The 20,457-nt window shown below is 39.8% G+C and overlaps 2 protein-coding genes across 2 annotated transcripts in view; one reads left to right on the forward strand and one right to left on the reverse strand.

The window, feature by feature from the left end:
• Positions 1–2,311: 2,311 nt before the first annotated feature.
• On the forward strand, positions 2,312–7,613 carry LOC145479547 (uncharacterized). Its single transcript, XM_081457939.1, has 2 exons — positions 2,312–2,683; positions 5,421–7,613. The coding sequence occupies exons 1-2, from the start codon at positions 2,516–2,518 to the stop codon at positions 5,787–5,789; spliced, it is 537 nt and encodes a 178-aa protein (XP_081314065.1). The 5' UTR covers positions 2,312–2,515; the 3' UTR covers positions 5,790–7,613.
• A 99-nt stretch (positions 7,614–7,712) lies between these two features.
• The window catches only part of LOC145479530 (disintegrin and metalloproteinase domain-containing protein 10-like), a 21,869-nt gene continuing 9,124 nt past the window's right edge, over positions 7,713–20,457 (reverse strand). The window contains exons 8-14 of the mRNA XM_081457916.1: positions 19,974–20,140; positions 18,865–19,042; positions 17,805–17,958; positions 16,539–16,637; positions 15,249–15,333; positions 13,679–14,036; positions 7,713–10,614 (exon numbers count right to left, since the gene is read on the reverse strand). Coding sequence (XP_081314042.1) covers positions 10,391–10,614; positions 13,679–14,036; positions 15,249–15,333; positions 16,539–16,637; positions 17,805–17,958; positions 18,865–19,042; positions 19,974–20,140 — 1,265 coding nt within the window. The 3' untranslated portion in view covers positions 7,713–10,390. The remainder of the gene's footprint in view (positions 10,615–13,678; positions 14,037–15,248; positions 15,334–16,538; positions 16,638–17,804; positions 17,959–18,864; positions 19,043–19,973; positions 20,141–20,457) is intronic.

The raw sequence follows: 20,457 nt of genomic DNA on the forward strand, positions 1-20,457 counted from the left end.
TGTTATGGAAAACAGACGAGGACACGGGAATGTGTATGGACGATGTCTGCCATTTTTAAGCGTCAAGTGTAGTCCAGGCGAGCGCAGGTTTTCGCTGGGATGTTGATCGCTAAAGTTGCGACACCGTAACTGTTTCTCGAGAAGCTTTTTTAACGAAAGGGATTTAAGGAAATAGTTTTCCACTTTTCACTTGACTCCAAAGATTACTTCCACCCAGGCTGTCAAAACGTCAGTCACCAAAAATTGACTTCTTTTCAGAACTACCCTCAAATCCAGACGATCACAATACACGAATTACTGATACTACTGGCTTGAGTTCAACCCATACGAAGCGATCTTGACGGTGCTATTTTCTTTCCATTCTTTCCATTTAACATTTCATTAACAGATGTTTCTGCCCTGCAGAGCTAAATTTAGGGCATGGACTGACGCCAGTGAACGTCAATGTGACTGCGATAAGGATTCAGGAACTTTCCACGACTCCAACGAAAGCCATATCAAAGCTGGCGTTTTGTGTGATTCACGCTGACCGGGTGCTCCCATCTTGGGTATTTATCATTTAACCAGACAGCCACACGAGCGAGTCTATTCAAAGGATCTTTTAAGAGATATCTATCAGTTCAACTGAATACAAATTATCTATCTGTTCGAAAATAATGTTTATGTATTTCGGTCAGCGCGATAAGGGATGAATTCTCTCCTGCAGCTTAGAAGAAATTTGCATATCTCCACATTTTTGCGCCTTGTCTCGTCAAATTAGTTCACCTGAATGTTCCGCAATATTGTTATTGTCAATTCTTTATTCCCATTTTAGCGACAATGTAATCTGTAATTATATGCAAGAACAATCCGCTTACTGTCTTCACCTCATGTCAACTAACAAGTAATCAAAATGCAATCGAAAATATAAGGTTCTTGCCAACTATTTCCATAATAAAACTTACAACAGCTGTACCATTAGACAAAGAATTTATCCTTGTCTGCTTGTTATACGGTAGAACTATTAGCAAGCCAAATAGCAAATATTAAAATAAACATATGAAAAGTTTCCTTTTCAGCCCCCCCCCCCCCGGCAACGCGGAATGGGCTTAAGTTTGGTTTCTACGCTAACGATGCAAAATTATAGTTTAACCTCCTAGCTTTTACTTAATATAGTGTATAGAATGGCGCTATTTTGACTGCCATTAAATCCATTGAGTTCTTCCGAAATCGAGCTTCACTTCAGGCAAATCATTAAAATTATCTCCAAGATGTCCATAATATAAGTTATGGCAGTCATGCAACACAAAGCAGCGTGTGTTTGCTCCAAACACCGCGAGTAACATTACGTGAGGGCCACTGGGTCAGAAGAAAAGTACAGTTGATGGCATTTAAATCTTTAAGCAGCTCTATGTGTAATGACTTTTTTTTTTATGTTATTACACATTAAAACAAAACAATTTCATGAAATCTGTCCTGGTTGCAAATATTCGAATACGGCATGCAATTTTTGCGTAATTTGAGTTTATAATGTTCACTGTTGTCGTTACGTTCTTTAAAGCAACAAGTTTTGTCTTTAATTTCTTAGCTTGAATGCGTAAAATTCTTGTTTTGAAAAGAAAATTTCCACATCTAATATTCAAAAAAAAAATACCTGGGAATTTCTCGCACCTGTCAAAAGCATGCACTGAACTGATGACTTGACACTTCGAAGTAGTCTTCATTTACATTGGAAAAACTTTAATTATGATTCATTGATGTACACACACCCCTACACAACTTCTGTTTCGATCCGTCACCTCATCACTTTGACTAGAACAGTATTCGTTGGAAGAAAATTTGCCCGGTTGTTTACAGCAACGAAATATAGCGCATGCAATTTCGTTTTATTTTCTCAGTGAAGCTTTTTATCTTGTCGATATTGTGAGGCTTTGCAAAGGACTATTCGCTATAGTTTACTGTCGGGAACAAAAACAAACTACCTTAGCCCTGCGGTAGATTTTCAAAGACTTTTGTAAACCATGAACACGTATGTACATTATAAACATCCCATCTTGACATCACAGCAAGAGCTGTAAATTTAGTAAACATTGAGAAAATTTAGTGCTGTGTGAGCTGACGTACGACAGAAAAATCGCTTTTTTCACTGTGAGACTGAGCATGAAACTTTCATATTGATCAGTGCATGCAGTTAAAACGAGCGATTAAATAAAGTGTACCTGCTTGGACTTATCAATGTCGAAAGGATATGTAGTTAATATATGCCAAGTTTGTTCTATATTCAAGACACTAAGTGGCTAGTTTTTGTCTAGCGAATTTTCAGTTACAAGACAAAGCATTGTTTACATAAAAGGGGGCGACTACGCATGAATTATCGTCCCGGAAAAGCGCAGCTGTGCTTATATCGCCATGTATTTCGCTCAGATCGTCGATGCTTGGTGACATCGAATGAAGGATTTCAACATCACTCTTAATCACAAGTTTCTAATCTCCGAAAGGCGCTTGTAGATAAACCATATCACAATAGTAAGGAAGTATGGCAGGAAAAAGAGAAAATTTAGAACGGGACATCCTTCAGGATGGAAAGAAAGCCGCATCCGTGACGAATAACATCGGTGAATCAATGCAGAGAGACTTGAAAAGCAGTGCAAATATCCACACAGACAAGGACGAAGCCCGCTTAACGGTTCCGCGGAATTTAAAGGTATGAAATACGGCGCCGTTATTTTTTTTCGTTGTTGTCGGTCGTTTATTCGGACGAACGTGTTGTGAGTACTATAAATGAGCGTGTCAATACAATAGTCGTGACTTAATAGCTTTAACGAGAAGCCGAACAGAATAATGTTTTTCTATATACATTCACTTTCGCTTGTGGGTACAACCTTAATTTATTGCGCCCGCAAAAGAAGTTTTTGGCGTTCTTAGATAACTTATGCGAAGACGCTTGTGTCTTAGTAACCTTAGAATCGTTTTATCACTTGGCCTGCAATATGTTAAACAGTGCTTCAATAAAGTATGATGTTGAGTATGTACTTTTTTTTCAAAAGATTTGGTGACTGAAACAAGATATGAGATTGTTTGTCGGTGGTTTGATCGGGAGTTCCTGCCGAAAAAACTACGCCCTTCGCAACCAAAGTTCCTTAGTTCTCTTTCCTTCAAAGTTCCACCCGGCTGTGTTCAAATAACATTTCCATATGGTGTAGATTTCGAATAAACTTCTTACACACACATCTGTGACTCTGTATTTTTGCGAAAAATTAAATACTATACTTCATATGCAATGAGAGAATTCCCATGCCAACATTGCTGAGATGTTAGTAGCGTTTAGCCTTGTGCATCGATTCTTTATTTTCTAGCAAAAGATGTTTTCAAGAGCGGCTGGCAATATGGAGGCAAGAAAGTCACATTTAATGCGCAGGATTTGAAGAAAGATTATGTTAACGATATTAAGTACCTCTATATTGCTCGCTTGAGAAAAATGAAGGACAACTCCTCGGGCAAGGAAAGTAATTAAAAACCGGTTCTTGGAACGGAAAATCATTAAATAAATATTTGCTATTCATTTTCCTGAAATTTTTATCGGTATATTGAAAGAAGAAATGAAACGTCACAAATGGAGACTTTGTTCAAAATATATCTGTCACGCTATACTCCCAAACTTTGCATTCAAAGACAGTCCGTGCATTTCTGTAGCGTTGCGATTAATTTTCCAACAAAGAGGTGACAGAAAAATATTTGCACTTTCAAAAACTTGACATTTATGCAAATCACCTAGTCATTAGAAATGGACATTTGAATACATTGTCATCATAAGCGGTTCAGATAATGTGGCCCCGTAGTGCTACAGTTCCAGAAAATAATACTTCTGGCGAGACATCAATAATTTCGATTTGAAAACGCATGACAAACCATGTACAGTTTATTTAGCTTTCGCTGTCCAACTGTAGTTCAAAATTCCATTGCTAAGTAATGTTAGGTGATGCGTTGGCCTAGAAAAACTTGAACAAAAGTAAATTGTCACGAAATTACAGGAGCCGTGCGCATATACGACAGGGCGAGGACGACAGCCTATTAGAAAATGTGCCTACATTCGACTTCAGAATTTCGCAGCGTCTAGATTTATTCCGTCTGTCTGTCGTTATAAAAAATTGAAACTTCTGATTAAGCTACGAACGCGTTCAGCTCCAAATAGAAATAAGAAAACTTAGCTGCAGTCGGCTCACGTTCTCCAGAAAAAAACTTGGAAAACGGCCATGGTGATTTGCAAAGGTTGCTACGAAATGTACAATGATGTAAAATGGACGTGCGGATCCATTGTTCTGCTCAGTAAGTCTTTTGTCTGGCGACGTTCTCGTTGAGGCGCGTATATTATCCATTCGCGTTTTTTCCTTACTGAACTTGCTATCAAATTCTGAACCTGTGAACGTGACGGGAAACATAAGGTTTTTCATAATAATGTTCTGTTTTTCCTTGTTCGATGTTTAAAAGTAGGAAACACTTAGGGCATAACAACATCTGGGTGCGAAGTTGATTGAGAATGAATGCCAAAACATTACACAAAATGGACAAATGTTTTGCTTAGAAATAGCCGATATATCACTACATACGTGCTTAAGCAAGGAAATGGTCTTCGGAGCATGTAAGGTTTGTGAAAAATTTATTTTCACTTTACGGTTGTATCCGGCACGAATTGAAGCAAACAGAAGCTAAACATGACCTTTGGTCTACCGCTTAAATAGAGAAATTGGGAGTGGTGTAAGAGTAAAAGACCGTAAAACTCTTGAAATTCCAAATTATAGCGTCCACCCGTGGGAGCAATTATGATGGAACAAATCGATCAGTTCTTACAGAATGACACTGGACTACAACCGCTAGAATTCGTTTTCTTTCCCTTTAAATTTGAGGCCGCAATGGGGGTTTAAACAACAATTGCCCTAATCAATATGAGAGAAAAGGAAAAGTTAAGGATTCTGGTGGTTTTGTTGTCGAATGACCGCTTTGGAAATCGCTAATTCGATAAGGGACAATGGAGCTTTCCGGAATCCAAAGCCCACATTGCTATTGGTCAGGAGAAAACTACTGGCAATGACGAACTGAGGAATGAGATATTTCACTTAGGATATTTCCGTTGTAAGTATTTGTTTGTGGCGCACAATTTTTTCCCTGACTGGCCTGTTCTTCCCTTTGATATATAGCCATGCATAAATCTTCTCCGATCTCACCGGAGGCTGTCACGTTTGCCTGTTTGAAAGCGTTGGTCTCTTTGGATGGGCTAGAAATTCCGCTATCAACCGTGCGTCCTTCCACGCCCACAAGTCTTTCTGGCCATGGGATAACAAACTTGGGCAATACTGAAGTCGGTTTTATACATGCTACGAAACGACGGAAAAGCTTTATAGTTAGTTATGCATTGTGTAATTTGTTATATTTTCGCTTGCCAGGACGGAGAAGTCAGCAATTTGAATTCCACCGCACAGCTTTCTTCCAATGGATCCCAAAGGAATATAATCGACAACTTCCAGCAACCGCGCCAATCCTCTCCAAATCAAGGTGTCAGCGGGGAAAATTCACAGGCGCGTCAAATACAGGGGTCAGTACCGAGGGATCACAATCAGAATGGCCCTGAAACACTAGCATCGCAGGAACTCATCGGAGTAATACCCCCAAGGGACATAGACCCCCGACCACCGGACGGTGAACATGGTGAAGCGGACGGGGCAGCTAACTATCGGCGAATGGCTGTATGCCAAGAAACCGACGACGCGCAATTCCAGAGAAGAAAAATGCGCGTGTACATGAAACGGTTTTAATGTTGGAGAAATGCAGTTAGGGGGATTGAGACATGCTAAAAGCTTTGAACACCACTTCCTTTTGCAAGACTTATTTGGACACAAACGGGGAATTATCAAGTAGTAAAGAGCTCTAACGTATTTATGTAACACCATCCAATGGATAACTTACACTCACATTGTTTTAAAGGTCAACATATGCATGCTACTTGAATGTAGAGGTTCCAATTAAGTGACCTTAGTTTGCGGCCAGTTAGTAAATTCCACTCAAATGGAACCTTTAAACCCAAGGTCTAACTACAACGTTAAGATTTTAGAAACATCACGACAGGCCAGTCTTTCCCTCGAGTTCCTTTTGCAAAATTAATGTAAGCTGGATACAAATAACTCATGATAATGAAATATCTTACACTGCCTGAATTGGTTACCTGTGATCATCCAGGTCTAGAGTAAAGACCAAATCATTCTGCACTGATAAAATGACTTTGACGCACTTCTTCGAAAATAACACGAATGAAACTATGTGCAAACTCAAACATAATGTTAGAATCGCCACATGCTAGATTTTCGGGTGACGGTGAAATTTGCACCGTATTGGAGGGATTATGAATATTCAGATATTCGTTGACTACCAAGTAAAATAAAGTTGATGTTAATTTGCGTCGGGACTTGAAATATTTTGTTGATTAATCATTTTTGCTTATCCCTGAATGAACATTTTACAGAGATCTTTACATTAGAGCAAGCAAAAATAGCGTAACCTTCCGCCATGATACGGGTTTACACCACCGTTACGAAGCCCCTGATCTAAAGTGTCTTAAGCCTTGGGTAAATGATAAATTTGAAATGTTAAATACTCGCGCATGACAACATCCGTTCTCGTCCCCCAGAGCCTCCGTTTCTTTTGGTCACGTGGTCGGCGTTTTAAACCGAGTAGCGCTGGAGACGAGAATCAGAACAGCTTCCTCAGCTCTGGTACAGAAGTAAGAGATAGCTTCAAAGAATCGACCTTTCTGTGTTAATCCTTCTTGGTTTCCGCGCAAAACAATACTGTAATCTTGGAAACTCTGAAAGCGCAAGCACTGCTGAAGCAAAAACAATTTCTAGCGTCCGACAGATCTTTGATTCAAGTATGTAAGAAAGCTTACATACGGGAGTAGGAGCCTGGTACGAGCAAAGAAAACAACTCCAATTACCTTGACCAATAAAATTTATTGCTTCGACATTCAACTACCGAGGTAAATAAAGGAGTCCCGTGGGAACTACGCCATCTAACTTAGTTCAAATTACTGCACCGTTCAATAGACCCTATCCATAAATGGCTGTCAATTTAAAATTCTTCTGTATGCATTTATATTTGCCCAACTAACCTCGTTTGAGAGTAAAAATTCTTTTGAATTATCAACTCAAAAACAAGGTTAGTTGGGCTTATTTTAATACTTACAAAAGAATTTTTAATTGGCAGCCATTTACCAATAGGGTCTATAACACGTGAACTCAGCACAGTTCAAGACCTTACTAATAATTCCTACCACATTCAACGAACATTGGGAAAAAGAAAACAGAAACCCACAGACTTGGCCCATGCAGCCTGTTTAAGTGGGTAACTGTTTTCCGAGAGGTCGAATAAAAGGATTATTGACCAGCAGCAGCGATAAACGCAACCGTTGATTCAGCAGTTGGCGTGTTTGTCCAGGCGCTCCGCAGTAATAGGCCATATTCGTATTCTCGGTATTGGACTGGAACTAGCTTGCAATGGAGGCTCATGCGAGGAATATCATTAAAAAGAGATTAATGTCATTTGCATTTGAAAAGACTTCCCGCATTAGCCTCCATTGCAAGCTAGTTCCAGTCCATTACCGAGAATACGAATGTGGCCTATTTGCAAGGGATGACTCAATTCGAAACAAATGAATGGTAAATGAAGCAACTTTCAACAGTGAATAAGGTACTGTACAAAACTTTATTAGCATTTGATTACAAGCATTTAATTTCGTTAAAAAAGGACATCTGGAAAATGTTTTCCCCAGTATTACTCCACGAAACGGCCAGCTATACAACAAAATAACAGTTACCGTCCAATATTTTACACAATTAAAATTAAAGCGAACTCAAACTTAATTTATCTTGCCTTATCTTTAAATTCCGCACTCCAGAATTTTTGTGTAACCTGGGTACGAGCTTCGTCCGCTAGGGTATCTGGGATAGCTTGGGACGACAAGATGCGTCTAAGTGAAGGATTCTTCAAAAAACAAAATGCCGACAACCAATTGCTACTTTCCTATTCAAAATAAATACCTTGCTAACGGATGTGCCCATGACGAGACCCCCAGACTGTATAGGAAACAACAACAATCTAGGAGTCTGGAAAAGACTACAAGAATGATTTTCTCGTTCCATGCTGCCTCCATTTCAAAACGGCAACCCAAGCGATCCCAGAAGCAGTCACGGTCGAGTTTCTGGAGTGGTGGTCAGCAGTGCATTACAGTATTATTGTATATCGAACATTGCTGCTTATATTTACAAGCTAGTAATCTGTGAACTGCGGTCACAATAAATTATTCAACGACAGACGATGAGAGACATTACGGAAATCTACGTAACGAATGCGACACAGTTCTCCAGCAGAGTAAATACAGTGTACCCAGAAGAGTAAAATATTAGTGTTCAAGCCTCCAACATTAAAATGAAATTAAACAAAGGCCGAGGACGGACCAGCAAGGGCTCTTTGAAAGAGCTGTGAGAAACTGTTGAAAGCTATAATCATAAATTGGTTGATCTGGATCTACGAAAAATAAGACAACCAGTACAAACAATTTCACGTTGTATTTTGTCAAGAAATGAGTCCAACCGCCCGGCTACCAGCAGCAATGTTCGACTGTCAACACTTGGTTAAACTAATTGAACAAGTGCAAGGCTGACAGAACCTGCTTTCAACCCCACACTTATGACTTTGATTGATAAGTATATATTATAGTTATAATTATCGCCTTTCAGGCCTACTAAACGGTTTTTTGTCATTTCATCAAGCCGACGCATGAACAGGATTGCAAAGGTCGTTAACCAGCTATAAACTAAGCTTGTAAGACGCGACCCTTTTAAGCCAATGCGAGGACATCTTCGGAGAGCCAGGACAGATTTTCAGGTCATGACGAAGTCAAACGAGCGAAAGCGGCCTGATTCGACTATCTGTCCTTGGGTCTCAGAAGATGACTGTACATACAAACTCTACCTCTAGAAGGCCCTCAGGCCTTACACATCACTTTTCCTTTCTGACCAAGAAAATCTATGAAATTTTTTTCAATCAGTGTTAACGACAGAATACTTTTCAGACGAGTTCCAGGGCTGAACATCAGCCCACGAATGAAAAAGTAACAACCGGGAGTCACAAAATATGTCAAAATTCTAAATTCATAAAGATAATCATATACGCTGAAGTCTACATGAAATATAGCGTGCCTTCTGGAGGGTCTTGAAGTATTTCTTGCCTTGGAGTTTTGCAACAGTAAACGACAACTGCCTTTCATATCTACATACAAAAAGTCTACCAACATTTCTACCTTTCAAAGTTCCAAAAATTAGGTTGTCAGGGCGGAACCAACCTGTTTGATATGCTGAATTTTTTAATTCCAGAACTTTAAATTCAGTCGCACTTCTACAAAACATGGACGCATAAAAAAGCCAAATCCACAACCTGTACAATGAAATGAATCGAAAAGTCATCCAGCTAATTGTGCCCACCCACCCTCAGATCAGACGAACAGTCACATCAATTTGACCAACATCAAACGCCGAGCAAAAGCCTGGCTAGATTTCAATCTATTTCAGTGGTTACTTGTACTGTATCTCGAAAGCTATGTGATTTCCTTTGGTTATGGATGAAAAACTATATCTTACAAAAAGCTGCGAACACTCGAACAGACTGGGTAGCTGACAACAAGCTCTCCTAACCGTCTCCAGCGCTCTATTCCCTTGCGAATCGTTGAGCATTCTGTTTCACAGTCGTTACTCGGGCTGTCACGCAGAGCTTCAGCGGAGGAAAACGTTGCATTACCACCCAAGGAAAAGCGACAAAACGCGAGAGATAACAACAGCCGCACTTGCGTTTCTCACGCCCCACGATCCGCATGGAAATAGAGGTGCTGTTCCCAGCCCTGAAGATTAGAATTTAAGGTCATTTAACACTTTTCTCCTTTTTTTAAAATTCTCCAAATACAAATTAATTCGTTTATCTTTACGCTAAAGCTAACGCCAAATCTTAATTAATGGCACAAAATTTAACCCTATCACATCCTATCACAACATCTCTGTAATGTCAAGCATGAAGAGATTTTGAAAAGCAATCCAAAACAAAAAGTTTTGCTCTATTATAACAAGTCCTAGTGAAATTCTACAACAGAATGCACAAGCGCCAAACACACTACCGAAAGTGGCTGTTGTGTGGCGCAGACCCAAACTGCTGAGCGATGGGGTTCATAATTACAACAGGAACATAAGAAGAAGCACCAGAATGCATTGAAATGCTAAAGCGCCACTGTCACCTTCGTCATCTACAAGTGTAGAAGAGCAATCCCTAAATCTACAAGTGTAAGCTAAGTAGTACATCAAATAGTCAAAAAAACCTATCGCCTCGCTCCGTGCATTTCCATTGGCGCACCAGGGTAGGGTGGCGGGTCATCCAAGTCCTGGGCGTGACGGGGGTTCCCTCGGTTGTTCGCATTTTGTCGATTTCTGGGGTTTCGTTGGTTACGTGCCTGCTGTGATTGACGGCGCAAAGTCAGCTGACGAGCCGGTTTGCGGTTGGGATTACTGCTTGGGGTGTGCACGCTGCATAGCTTGATGAACCCTGTGGACGCAAAAATAAAATTAGTAATACTTAAGCCGTATTCTTGCGCGTACAGCAAAGGTTCAGGTGGCTAGCAACAGTTTCCAGCATTTTTAACAACTGAGTTCACTTAATCGTGGAAAAGACGTGAATCTTCCCACTCTAGGTACAATTCCACAATGACAAATGGAGGTCACCAGGTTCGGTTTTGAGTTATAGGAACTTAAAACTAAAGTTAAGGGTGTTAAACAAGTTATCCTGTTGTTACGAGAACCTACTATGCAATGACAATGATCACAACTTGTTCACTAATTATTGTGCATTTGTGTGATACCAATATTGTTAAGGACATTAAGTATGGTGGTATTTATCCGTCAAAGTATAAAGGTGGATTCCACTGTCAAATTATTTTACGTGCGTCAACAATATATGAGGTATAAGGAGTAGCTTTTTGCTCTTGAAAATGGGCAAAAATTGGCCATTTTTTGTATGGGGACCGTTTTCAGAAGCAATTTTCAGACCATCTAAACCGGCCTTCCTAATTTTCACGCACGGCAAATGAAAGATGGCTTTTTACTGAAACAAAACCCGTTTCAAATTTGAAAATCGGTCCACAGGAACCTGTAGCTTTTTGAGTTTGAAAACTTCTTGTTGGAGTTGCATTTGAAAATGGCGCGTCTTCGATGGAAGAGCTATTGTCTTAAGCACACGTCTGTATAACAATGGCTGTCAAAACTAAACAATACCCATTCAAGAAAACCACTTGACTGTAACTGAAATATTCATTACCGCGAATTTCAAAAGTATGCTGTCGGCGCAGCTGATTCATTCGAAAACCTGTTGCTCAATGAACATGGAAAGCGAAATCGTAAGTGATCGGGAGCTCTTTTCAGAGCTCTTCGAAACCCCGATCCATCCCCTGCTGATCAACATAGTACCTCCGTTCGTCAATGAAAGCAATGGCATATTTCAATTTCAACTGAATGGCGAAGCTCTTTGGAGATGGAGAGAAGTTTGTGGACAGCCGAACACAGTGTTTGCACTTCTGCAATTAAGTATTCTGCCTCTTGGCTATCGATTGACAGAATCTGCTGGAGAGCAGCGCGAAGACTCGTGTCAATCAGTCAGATTTTTTTGAGAAACTCGGCTTTCAAGACCAGATCTTTAGCAAAGAAACAATTATTTTTATTCCTAGCAAAGTTTTAGGGGATTTCAAGGCGAATAAAGTAAGGTAAACATCGCCAATTACTGAAAAACCTCAAAGAGGCCAGCGAGTTATTGTGTGACAACAACAGCGCGAAGACTCGTGTCAATCAGTCAGATTTTTTTGAGAAACTCGGCTTTCAAGACCAGATCTTTAGCAAAGAAACAATTATTTTTATTCCTAGCAAAGTTTTAGGGGATTTCAAGGCGAATAAAGTAAGGTAAACATCGCCAATTACTGAAAACTTCAAAGAGGCCAGCGAGTTATTGTGTGACAACAACAGCGTGAAGACTCGTGTCAATCGGTCAGATTTTTTTGAGAAACTCGGCTTTCAAGACCAGATCTTTAGCAAAGAAACAATTATTTTTATTCCTAGCAAAGTTTTAGGGGATTTCAAGGCGAATAAAGTAAGGTAAACATCGCCAATTACTGAAAAACTTCAAAGAGGCCAGCGAGTTATTATGTGACAACAACAGCGTGAAGACTAGTGTCATCAGTCAGATATTTTTGAGAAGCTCGGCTTTCAAGACCAGATCTTTAGCAAAGAAACAATTCTTTTTATTCCTTGCAAAGTTTTAGGGGATTTCAAGGCGAATAAAGTAAGGGAAACATCGCCAATTACTGAAAAATTTCGAAGAGGCGAACGAGTTATTGTGTGACAACAATCTCCGAAGTTTTTGTCACAGAATAATTCGCTCGCGTGAAGATAAGAGTGTTATTCCGTGGATAATTATTCTCCGGAACTTCTTCTGTGATATCCTTTACGTAAAGAAATCACACCAAAACCATGCTATACATCTAAAATCTCATTTAGACTATCAGATAGTCTAAATCTGTGCTATTTGGAGTGTATGTTTATGTGGTACGAACATGTACGAACGTGTATGTAGGTGGTACGAAAATGGGTGGTACGAAAAGACGTTGGTACGAAAAACCCGGATACATGTAATGGCCTATGGTAAAAATCGGATGCAAATATCCATTACAAGTCCAACGCTTGAAGTAGCCAGCTTGAAATACGCGATATCGGAAACAATAGAATAAAGAATAACTTTCGAGGCCTTTGTTTCTTAGCCCCGCCTTGACAAGTTAATGAGCTAAGGCAGTATTCCCTTCGGAGGAAAGCGTACGTGATCTTTGACCAATCAGAGCGTCCCTGTTTACGCTTCGCTGCTAATATTACAGACCTATAATTTTTATTCGACTGCAAGTAAATGTCCCGAGAACAATAGGCATTCTACGCGATGGTGAATTTTAATAGCTTTGCGCACGTAAAACGAAATAGAGGAAATGTATAGATGGCTTGCGCCCGCGGAAAAAGTTGAATGCGGTTCTACCTCAAGCCGTCCATACATTTGCTCTGTTGTATTTCATGTGCGTGAGCAATAATATTCATCCCCGTTGATACACGTCGAATAAGGGGACAACTACAACTACTACTACTACTACGACGACGATGACGACGGCGGCGGCGGCGGCGACGACGACGACGACGACGACGACGACGACTACTACTACTACTACTACTACTACTTAGTCGAGGGTACTCAATTATATGAAAAGTAAAATAAATAACACGGACGGGCGCAGCTAAAATCACGCACTATAGGTGGCATCAGCAGATACTAACGACGCGGTGGCCTCATGGTTAGTGCGCTCGACTCCGGATCGAGCGCTCCGGACTCGAACCCTGGCCAGGGACACTGTGTTGTGTTCTTGTGTTACTCTCACAGTGCCTCTCTCCACCTAGTAACACTACGATGGACTAGCATCCCATCCAGGGGGGAGTAGACTTATTCCTAGACGCATACTACAGAAACCGGGACTGAGTAAGCTCCGACCTGATGGGCCACTTGGCTCGTACGCAGACCTTACCCTTACCTGCCATAAGCAGTATCAAGCCAAGACCCATGAGTACCACAGCCCACCAATGTTGCTTGATCCATTCGAAGTATCCCAAGATGGCCTCCTTGCTGAAGAACTTGTCCTTGAGGCGTGATAACGGACCATCGGCGTCCACGGCACGACATTTGAGGAACACATCACAGTAACCATTGAAGTTATCACACGGCGCGCCAGGGAACTGCTTGAGATCCAATTTCTTCATGACATCAATGTCTGCTGTCGGCTTACATTCGCCTTTTTCTCCTTCTTTGCAGCACACATCACAAAGGTGATCTTCCTGTTCGCATTGGCACTCCAACAAACTGTACCTGAGGCAAATGGAACCACTGCATTCCTACAGAATGATCATAATTATACATAATTTATAATACGTACAGGCCGACAGACTGAGGAGTTAGGATGCTAGTCTCGCCTGCCAGAGAAGACAGCTCAACCTTGTCGTTCCTAACCACTCCTTGTTGGTTTGCTATGACAGCTGGTGTTCACATTGTCAGATTTTCTCGTAATACAATGAAACCCCACCTTACAATCGGGTCGCCTCGTTATTACGGCCCCTTTTTTGTCACGGCGAAACGCCCATACATTTTCTTAATATTAATTGTAAGAAGTTAATACGGTCAACGCCCACATTCTGAAATCCCAACCTGTATAATCCTTTATAATTTTACCCCGTTTACACGGCCATTCAACCCAGTTATGCTCATATTTCCATTGTTAATATTTCATCCACGGATTCGAGTTCCAATGTTTTTAAACTTATATCTGCATTTCCAATGCCCACTAAAGAACAGTTGTTTGGAAGTGCAGTTGTGATTACCTGTATAAAGCGTCACTCAATTCAAACCAGTTAAGAGGTTTGACCTTACCCCCGTTAAGCCAACCCCTTAACACGGCCAAATTTTCATGGCCTGTTGGTGATCGTATAAACGGGGTTCCGCTGCAATAATAATCAATACAATAAAACTACATAGAGGTTGCACTATTTACATTCGTTGTTATCAATCAATGAGCCCAGAGACTAAATGAACAGTTAAGTTTTTTAGTTACATGTAGCCTCCAGCCTTATCATGTCTACATGCATTTTCAAAAAAAGCAGAGAGAATTAGAGGATGATATACTGGTTTATTTGAAAGGAGACAAGAGCAAGTTTTATACTGAAGTGACAGCTATCTCGGGTATTGGTCTGACAGTACATAGTGTTTTATTTTTTTTGAAACAGCAAATAGTTCTTTGACATGGATTGCAAGTTCTTTCCAAAACACTAAAGACATTTCCCACAAAAGAGGTCTTCTGTTTTCCTACAGTTGTTCCCGAACGTGGTCTTTGTAAATTTTTCTCCAGTATATCTGGTTAATGCACAAGACCCAACCAGTTTCTTGCGCATATTTAGTCAGAGTACATAAAAAGTTGTCCGCGGAAAACCTCCGAACACATTTTGATGTATCCATTGCAAGTCGCACAAACACAGTAATGACATTAGAACATGTAATGTATATTTGCTGAACACAACATTGCATTCAAAGTAGTGTAAAAAGCACAAACCTACCCCTGATATACACACTTGCCGTCCATTATTACATTCAGTAAGATTGGCTTTAGGCGCTGGGGCTGGGCAGGTAGCATTCGTTCCACTTAAAAAGATGTCAAGGAAACGCTAACAACAACATCAATGCCAAGTGTTTGTAAACACAGACTGACTGACTGACCGACTAACCGACCGACCAACTGACTGACTAACTGGCTGAAAGAACGAACACATGCGTGTACAATTAACGTAGCAGATTTAACCCCCTAACTGAAGGCACTATCCGTGAGTAGCCAATCTTGCTTGCATTGGCAAAGTACCCGGCGGGGCCGCATACCTATCGTGACTATCCGTAAGTACGTTCGTCCGTGCGCGAATACCTTGAAAAATAAGAGAGTAGCACCATTACCATAGCTACATCTTTCATTTTGAGAATCCATGTTATCCTTAATTGGCAGCTGTCACAAGAAGCTATCCGCTGACCAGTATCACAGGACCATATCGCTGCCTCAGGCTCGCGTGTTTTTTTTAAATGACCGCTGACCAGTTACTGGTTTTTGGAATGGATCGCGGGCTCAAGCTACTTTTATTACTCTGGGGGAGAAGGAGGGAGTACGTGAAAAGGCAAAATTTCGACGCAAATTAACCCTTGGCGCGTTGTTGACTTATCTTCCGACATATTCCTTGTACAATCGTCTCTTGGAAAGTTCCTGATATATTGTGTAATTTCGACAATCTTGGTTACGCTTATTGGGTATAATTTGTTGAAATGTAACTGGAAGAAATAGCAAAACCACACGCTGAACAAATACATGCTCATACATGTTCATACATGTTTCTGATCCAAGAAAACAAATCCCCCTTTTCCTTCATGGTTAGTTTTTGCTCCGCTTTTAGGCTTGGATAAATCTATATATTACAACATGTAACAGCCAATAGACACCTCTGGCTAGCAGTCTAACTGTGTTCAAAATAGCGGGTGTCGGGAAACAATCACTGGCGGGCAAAACGTTTTGAACTGAACCTCTTTACCAGAAAAAACATTTCTCTAGAGGGGCAAACCAGGCGCGCAATGTCATCCTAACAGCCGATAAATTTGCCCAGTGCCCAGCCCTCAATGAAACCCTTGCTGCAAGTTTGCCGACAGTCGGACAGTGGTTATATATTACTAGTACTAGCAAGCATGTTATAGTTTCATACATGTGTGAGAATCCAATCTTACTCAAGGATATGCAATAGAACTTGACAGATGCAGTACAAACTACATGTATTTGCAAAATGCATGAAGGGACACATTTGTACAAAGGATACTCGCAATAGGAGGTGTTAGCACACTCTGTACTATTAAGACACAAAAAGCTTGCATTCCGGGGTGTGCACTCTTCACTGCAACAAAGTCCCTGGCTTGGGCTGCAAAGAAAGAAAGAATGATTAAAACCAATTATATTAAAGGACGCTACCTGAACTTAACTGGTTTTAATTGCTGTTTTAATAATTGCATCAAAAAGACAGTTTCTTGTTAAGGGCCCATTAACCGATCTTTTCGAGCTGTTGCTAGGGAAAATTCATTCTCATATAACCTCGTCATTTTTAGTTAGTTCAGAGTTATTTCATGTGTTTTAACTTTTTCATGATCAGCAACACTAGTGATGACGACATCAGGCCACGCCCATGGTCATGTGACTAATACTGAAAAAACGCAAAGGCTCCCAGGCAAATTACTTTATCGGAATTTTTTTTATTGATGTAATATTTTAATTGAAATCCTCATTACGTTATGCATAGATTTTGTTTCATTTCTGAGAGAATTTCAAAATATTAAAAAGCTCGTAATTTTCTGGAAAAAGCATGATTTTGAAAAAGGAATGCACAGCTATGTTTCCAACGTTGGCTTTAATCGAAATCCGTCAAAAAAGGCTGGATTTAAGGAAAAACCGCGTTTCCTTTAGCATTTAAAGAAACCGGAAGTGCGCTCGATGTATATTGGAAGTTATCCTATCAGGGCGTGCGCAATTTACACTACCAGCGCACTTCCGTAAGATCAAACAAAGCCACACGAAGTTAGTTTTTCTCTTTCTATTGCTCTTGTTTTTCTGTCTTTCTCTTATTTTGTCTTTGCTTGTACTTTTTTTACTTTGCATTTTGTGAAACACAAAGAAAAACATCTACAATGTGAGCGAATTTGGAAGTTATTTAAATAACTTTAGTTATTTTTATTTTCTGCACTCAGGCTGACGTAAGTAACCGGAAGTGAAATTTTACCTCCTTAGCAACGCGCGCGAGCGCGCGCATAAATCGGTTAATGGGCCCTTAAAAATGCTAAGAGTGTTGATGAGAGAATGGCACAGTTTCTGCACAATTGAGTCTGAAGGAATAGTGGTCAGTGGGATTATAATCCCAGTGTCACATTTCAGCACTTCACTAAAGTTTCACCACGAAAAAATGAGTTTCGGGTTCCAGTTAGATTTCACCCTACCGAAATCTGGCGCAATGAGTATTTGGCTTCCGTGTTTCCGTAGATGTGCACAATGTATGCCATAAAAAGACAAACCAAAAGAAAAATGAAATTGAACCAACCTGCAATTTTTCCCTGGTCTACGTTTGCAACCACTGGTATCATTACGACCTAGGCAGCAGGTATCTTTCTTACATGAATCATCATCTGAATATCCACAGTCGCACTCTTCACCTTCCTCGACAACCTTATTACCACAGATAGCTCCTTCAGCTTCTACAAAAATAACAAGAGAAACAACAAACATTAAAATAACTCTCCTTTTTTCATTATTTTATATTATTCTATTCTATTTTTTTTATTTTTTATTTAGTTATTTTTTTTCTTGCACCTACTGCATTAATGGTTAAGTAGGTAATGAAGAGGTATGTAACTGTCTGCCCTTTTAATACTGATGGCAAGGAATAAAATGTACTCAGTCACCTTCAACAGAAGAAATCATTCAAAACTTTTATAATAGAGGGGTCGAACTACACATATAGTGATAGCAATTACATTTATATGATTTTTATTTAACTACGTGTGAAGAATTATGTTTGTCAGAATTAATAGCAAGTTATCATGGAGCGTTGTAGTTATGAAGTAACACAAATTTTCTTACAAACAAAATACCCTGAATTTTTACTGACCCAACCTTTTTTCAAGTAGTCCTTTTCATGGTTAATTTTTCGCATTGCATACAATACAGCATGCATGCGAGTCCTTTTTGGCATGTTTCAAAATTTGCGTCCAAAATTGCTTAAAGGGCCATAATAATTGATTTTCAATGCCCACAAAAGACTACTCAAACGAAAAGAAGCCAATTTCTGATGTAAGGTGGTTCACAATATAGTAGTTTGGAATCTTGCTAGATCCTGATTTCTGCTGTTACAGCTGCTAAGCTTGTATTACTTTTATTCTTTAGCAAATAGCCTGCTGAAGTGGACAGAACTTTTTAAAAAATGTTTCAATGTCTGTTTTGTTATTAAGACAAAGGAAATAATCAAATGTAAAAAGGAGGGGACCTAATTACAGTACACCTCAGTAATCAGCATACAGTACCAATCGGATATCTATATACATGTGCCTTTTTGCGTACATGTATATGCATGTGGTGATGATTGATTGATTGACATGTGTTACCTTGGAAGCAGCATTTGGCTTCAATGCATCTTCCCTTGACATCCATCACACCATTCATCTTTTCTCTGCTGCACGGCGAAAAGAGACGATTGTTCTTTTGGTCTCCACTGGTTGCTCTGGCAAACATGATGTAATTTCCTTCACTTCCTCCAGGGGCACAGTTAGAAGTACTGTCATGCTGAAATTTTTAGGTAAATAATATCAGTCACTGGAATCTTGTGTAGTGTTAAGATGATTTCCGCAGAACATTCGAGCAATAATGGCAAAAATAACGTTACCAAGAAACCCTCATGGCATAGTAATATTTTGAATACAGTTTAGAAAAACTTATCAAGACTAACAGTAAGCTCTCAAGCTGACCCCGCAAGAGAAATTTGAACTTGAAGTTATCCATATCTCAATTAAAACAGACGTTTCACATTAGTTAAAACACAATAACACATGCTTTAAGCATTCTTTGAGGTTTGACATGAACTTTCTCGAGAATACCTGAGAATTTAATTGGGGGGTTCACTTAGAGAAATGATAGTATTCCAAAAGTTACCGTGCTATGAGTAAATTTTTGGTAAAATTAGTAAATTTTTGCACTTATTGCTCGAACTTAGAACTGAGCCCGTCTTAACCACTGTTATGATCCATGTAAACAAATCACTAGCAACAGAGTTTGCTGCGTGCAATTAGTTGTCCAAATGGTCCTAACTGTATATGTAAAACTAGGGTTATATACGGGTACACTGTTAGCATCATTCCTTATGCACAAAATACAGTCAACTCTGGCCTTGCAGACACCCACTATTGCTGACACACGGCTATTATGGACAGAAAATACACCCCTATCTGAAACTAAAAAGAAATATAAGGATGCAACTCCTTCTATTACAGACTCCCGGTACTATGGAACTGTGAACATTTCATGTGGTCCCAAACTAATATTTTTATTGTTCTTCTCTTGTTACAAAGGACAGTTTGGATGTACATGTAGTGAACGACATAATTGTTGCAGTCTTGGAATATTTGCCAGTTTGTACACTATTTTGACCTGTATATCATATGATGATGCGTCAAAGTAAATCTGTACTACAAAGAGTATAGCAATACGGCAAACTTACTGGTGAACCAAAATTGTGGCCAGTTTCATGTGCAAAGGTGATCTGGGAGACTTTCTGTGTTACTTTCTTGTTGTAGTTGATAAATGTAACAACTCCAGTGTTCAAGCTTTTCTTTTTTCCATCTCTGAAAGTTGTTGCTTTTTCACAAATTCCACCAGCAGCTCCACCTGATAACACAAAAAGCAACAACTCAATACACATCTCCCAAGCAATTCTATAATTTCATGTTTTTTTTTTTATCAGCACACCCCTTGACGTGATAATCTTGGTTCTAATTGTAATTTCTACATCTACAAGTCATGTACAATTGCACAAACACATGAACACATATGTGTACATTATTTACATACAATTTTCTGTATTTCATGATCACCAGTGTGACTGATGAGAAACACCTTTGCAGCTATGCTATCATCCTCTATATTGTACAGGTGACAAAATAACCCAGTAGCTACATGTACAGTGTATGCTACTGTGCTGTCTT

This window comes from Orbicella franksi, chromosome 2, assembly GCF_964199315.1.
Source record: "Orbicella franksi chromosome 2, jaOrbFran1.1, whole genome shotgun sequence".
Classification (NCBI taxonomy): Eukaryota; Metazoa; Cnidaria; class Anthozoa; order Scleractinia; family Merulinidae; genus Orbicella; species Orbicella franksi.

Bases quoted from the DNA above. Each gene is read 5' to 3' on its own strand.
- LOC145479547 (XM_081457939.1), top strand. From the start codon at position 2,516: ATGGCAGGAAAAAGAGAAAATTTAGAACGGGACATCCTTCAGGATGGA. The intron at 2,684-5,420 runs GTATGAAATACG...TTCGCTTGCCAG, and splicing joins CGGTTCCGCGGAATTTAAAG to GACGGAGAAGTCAGCAATTT.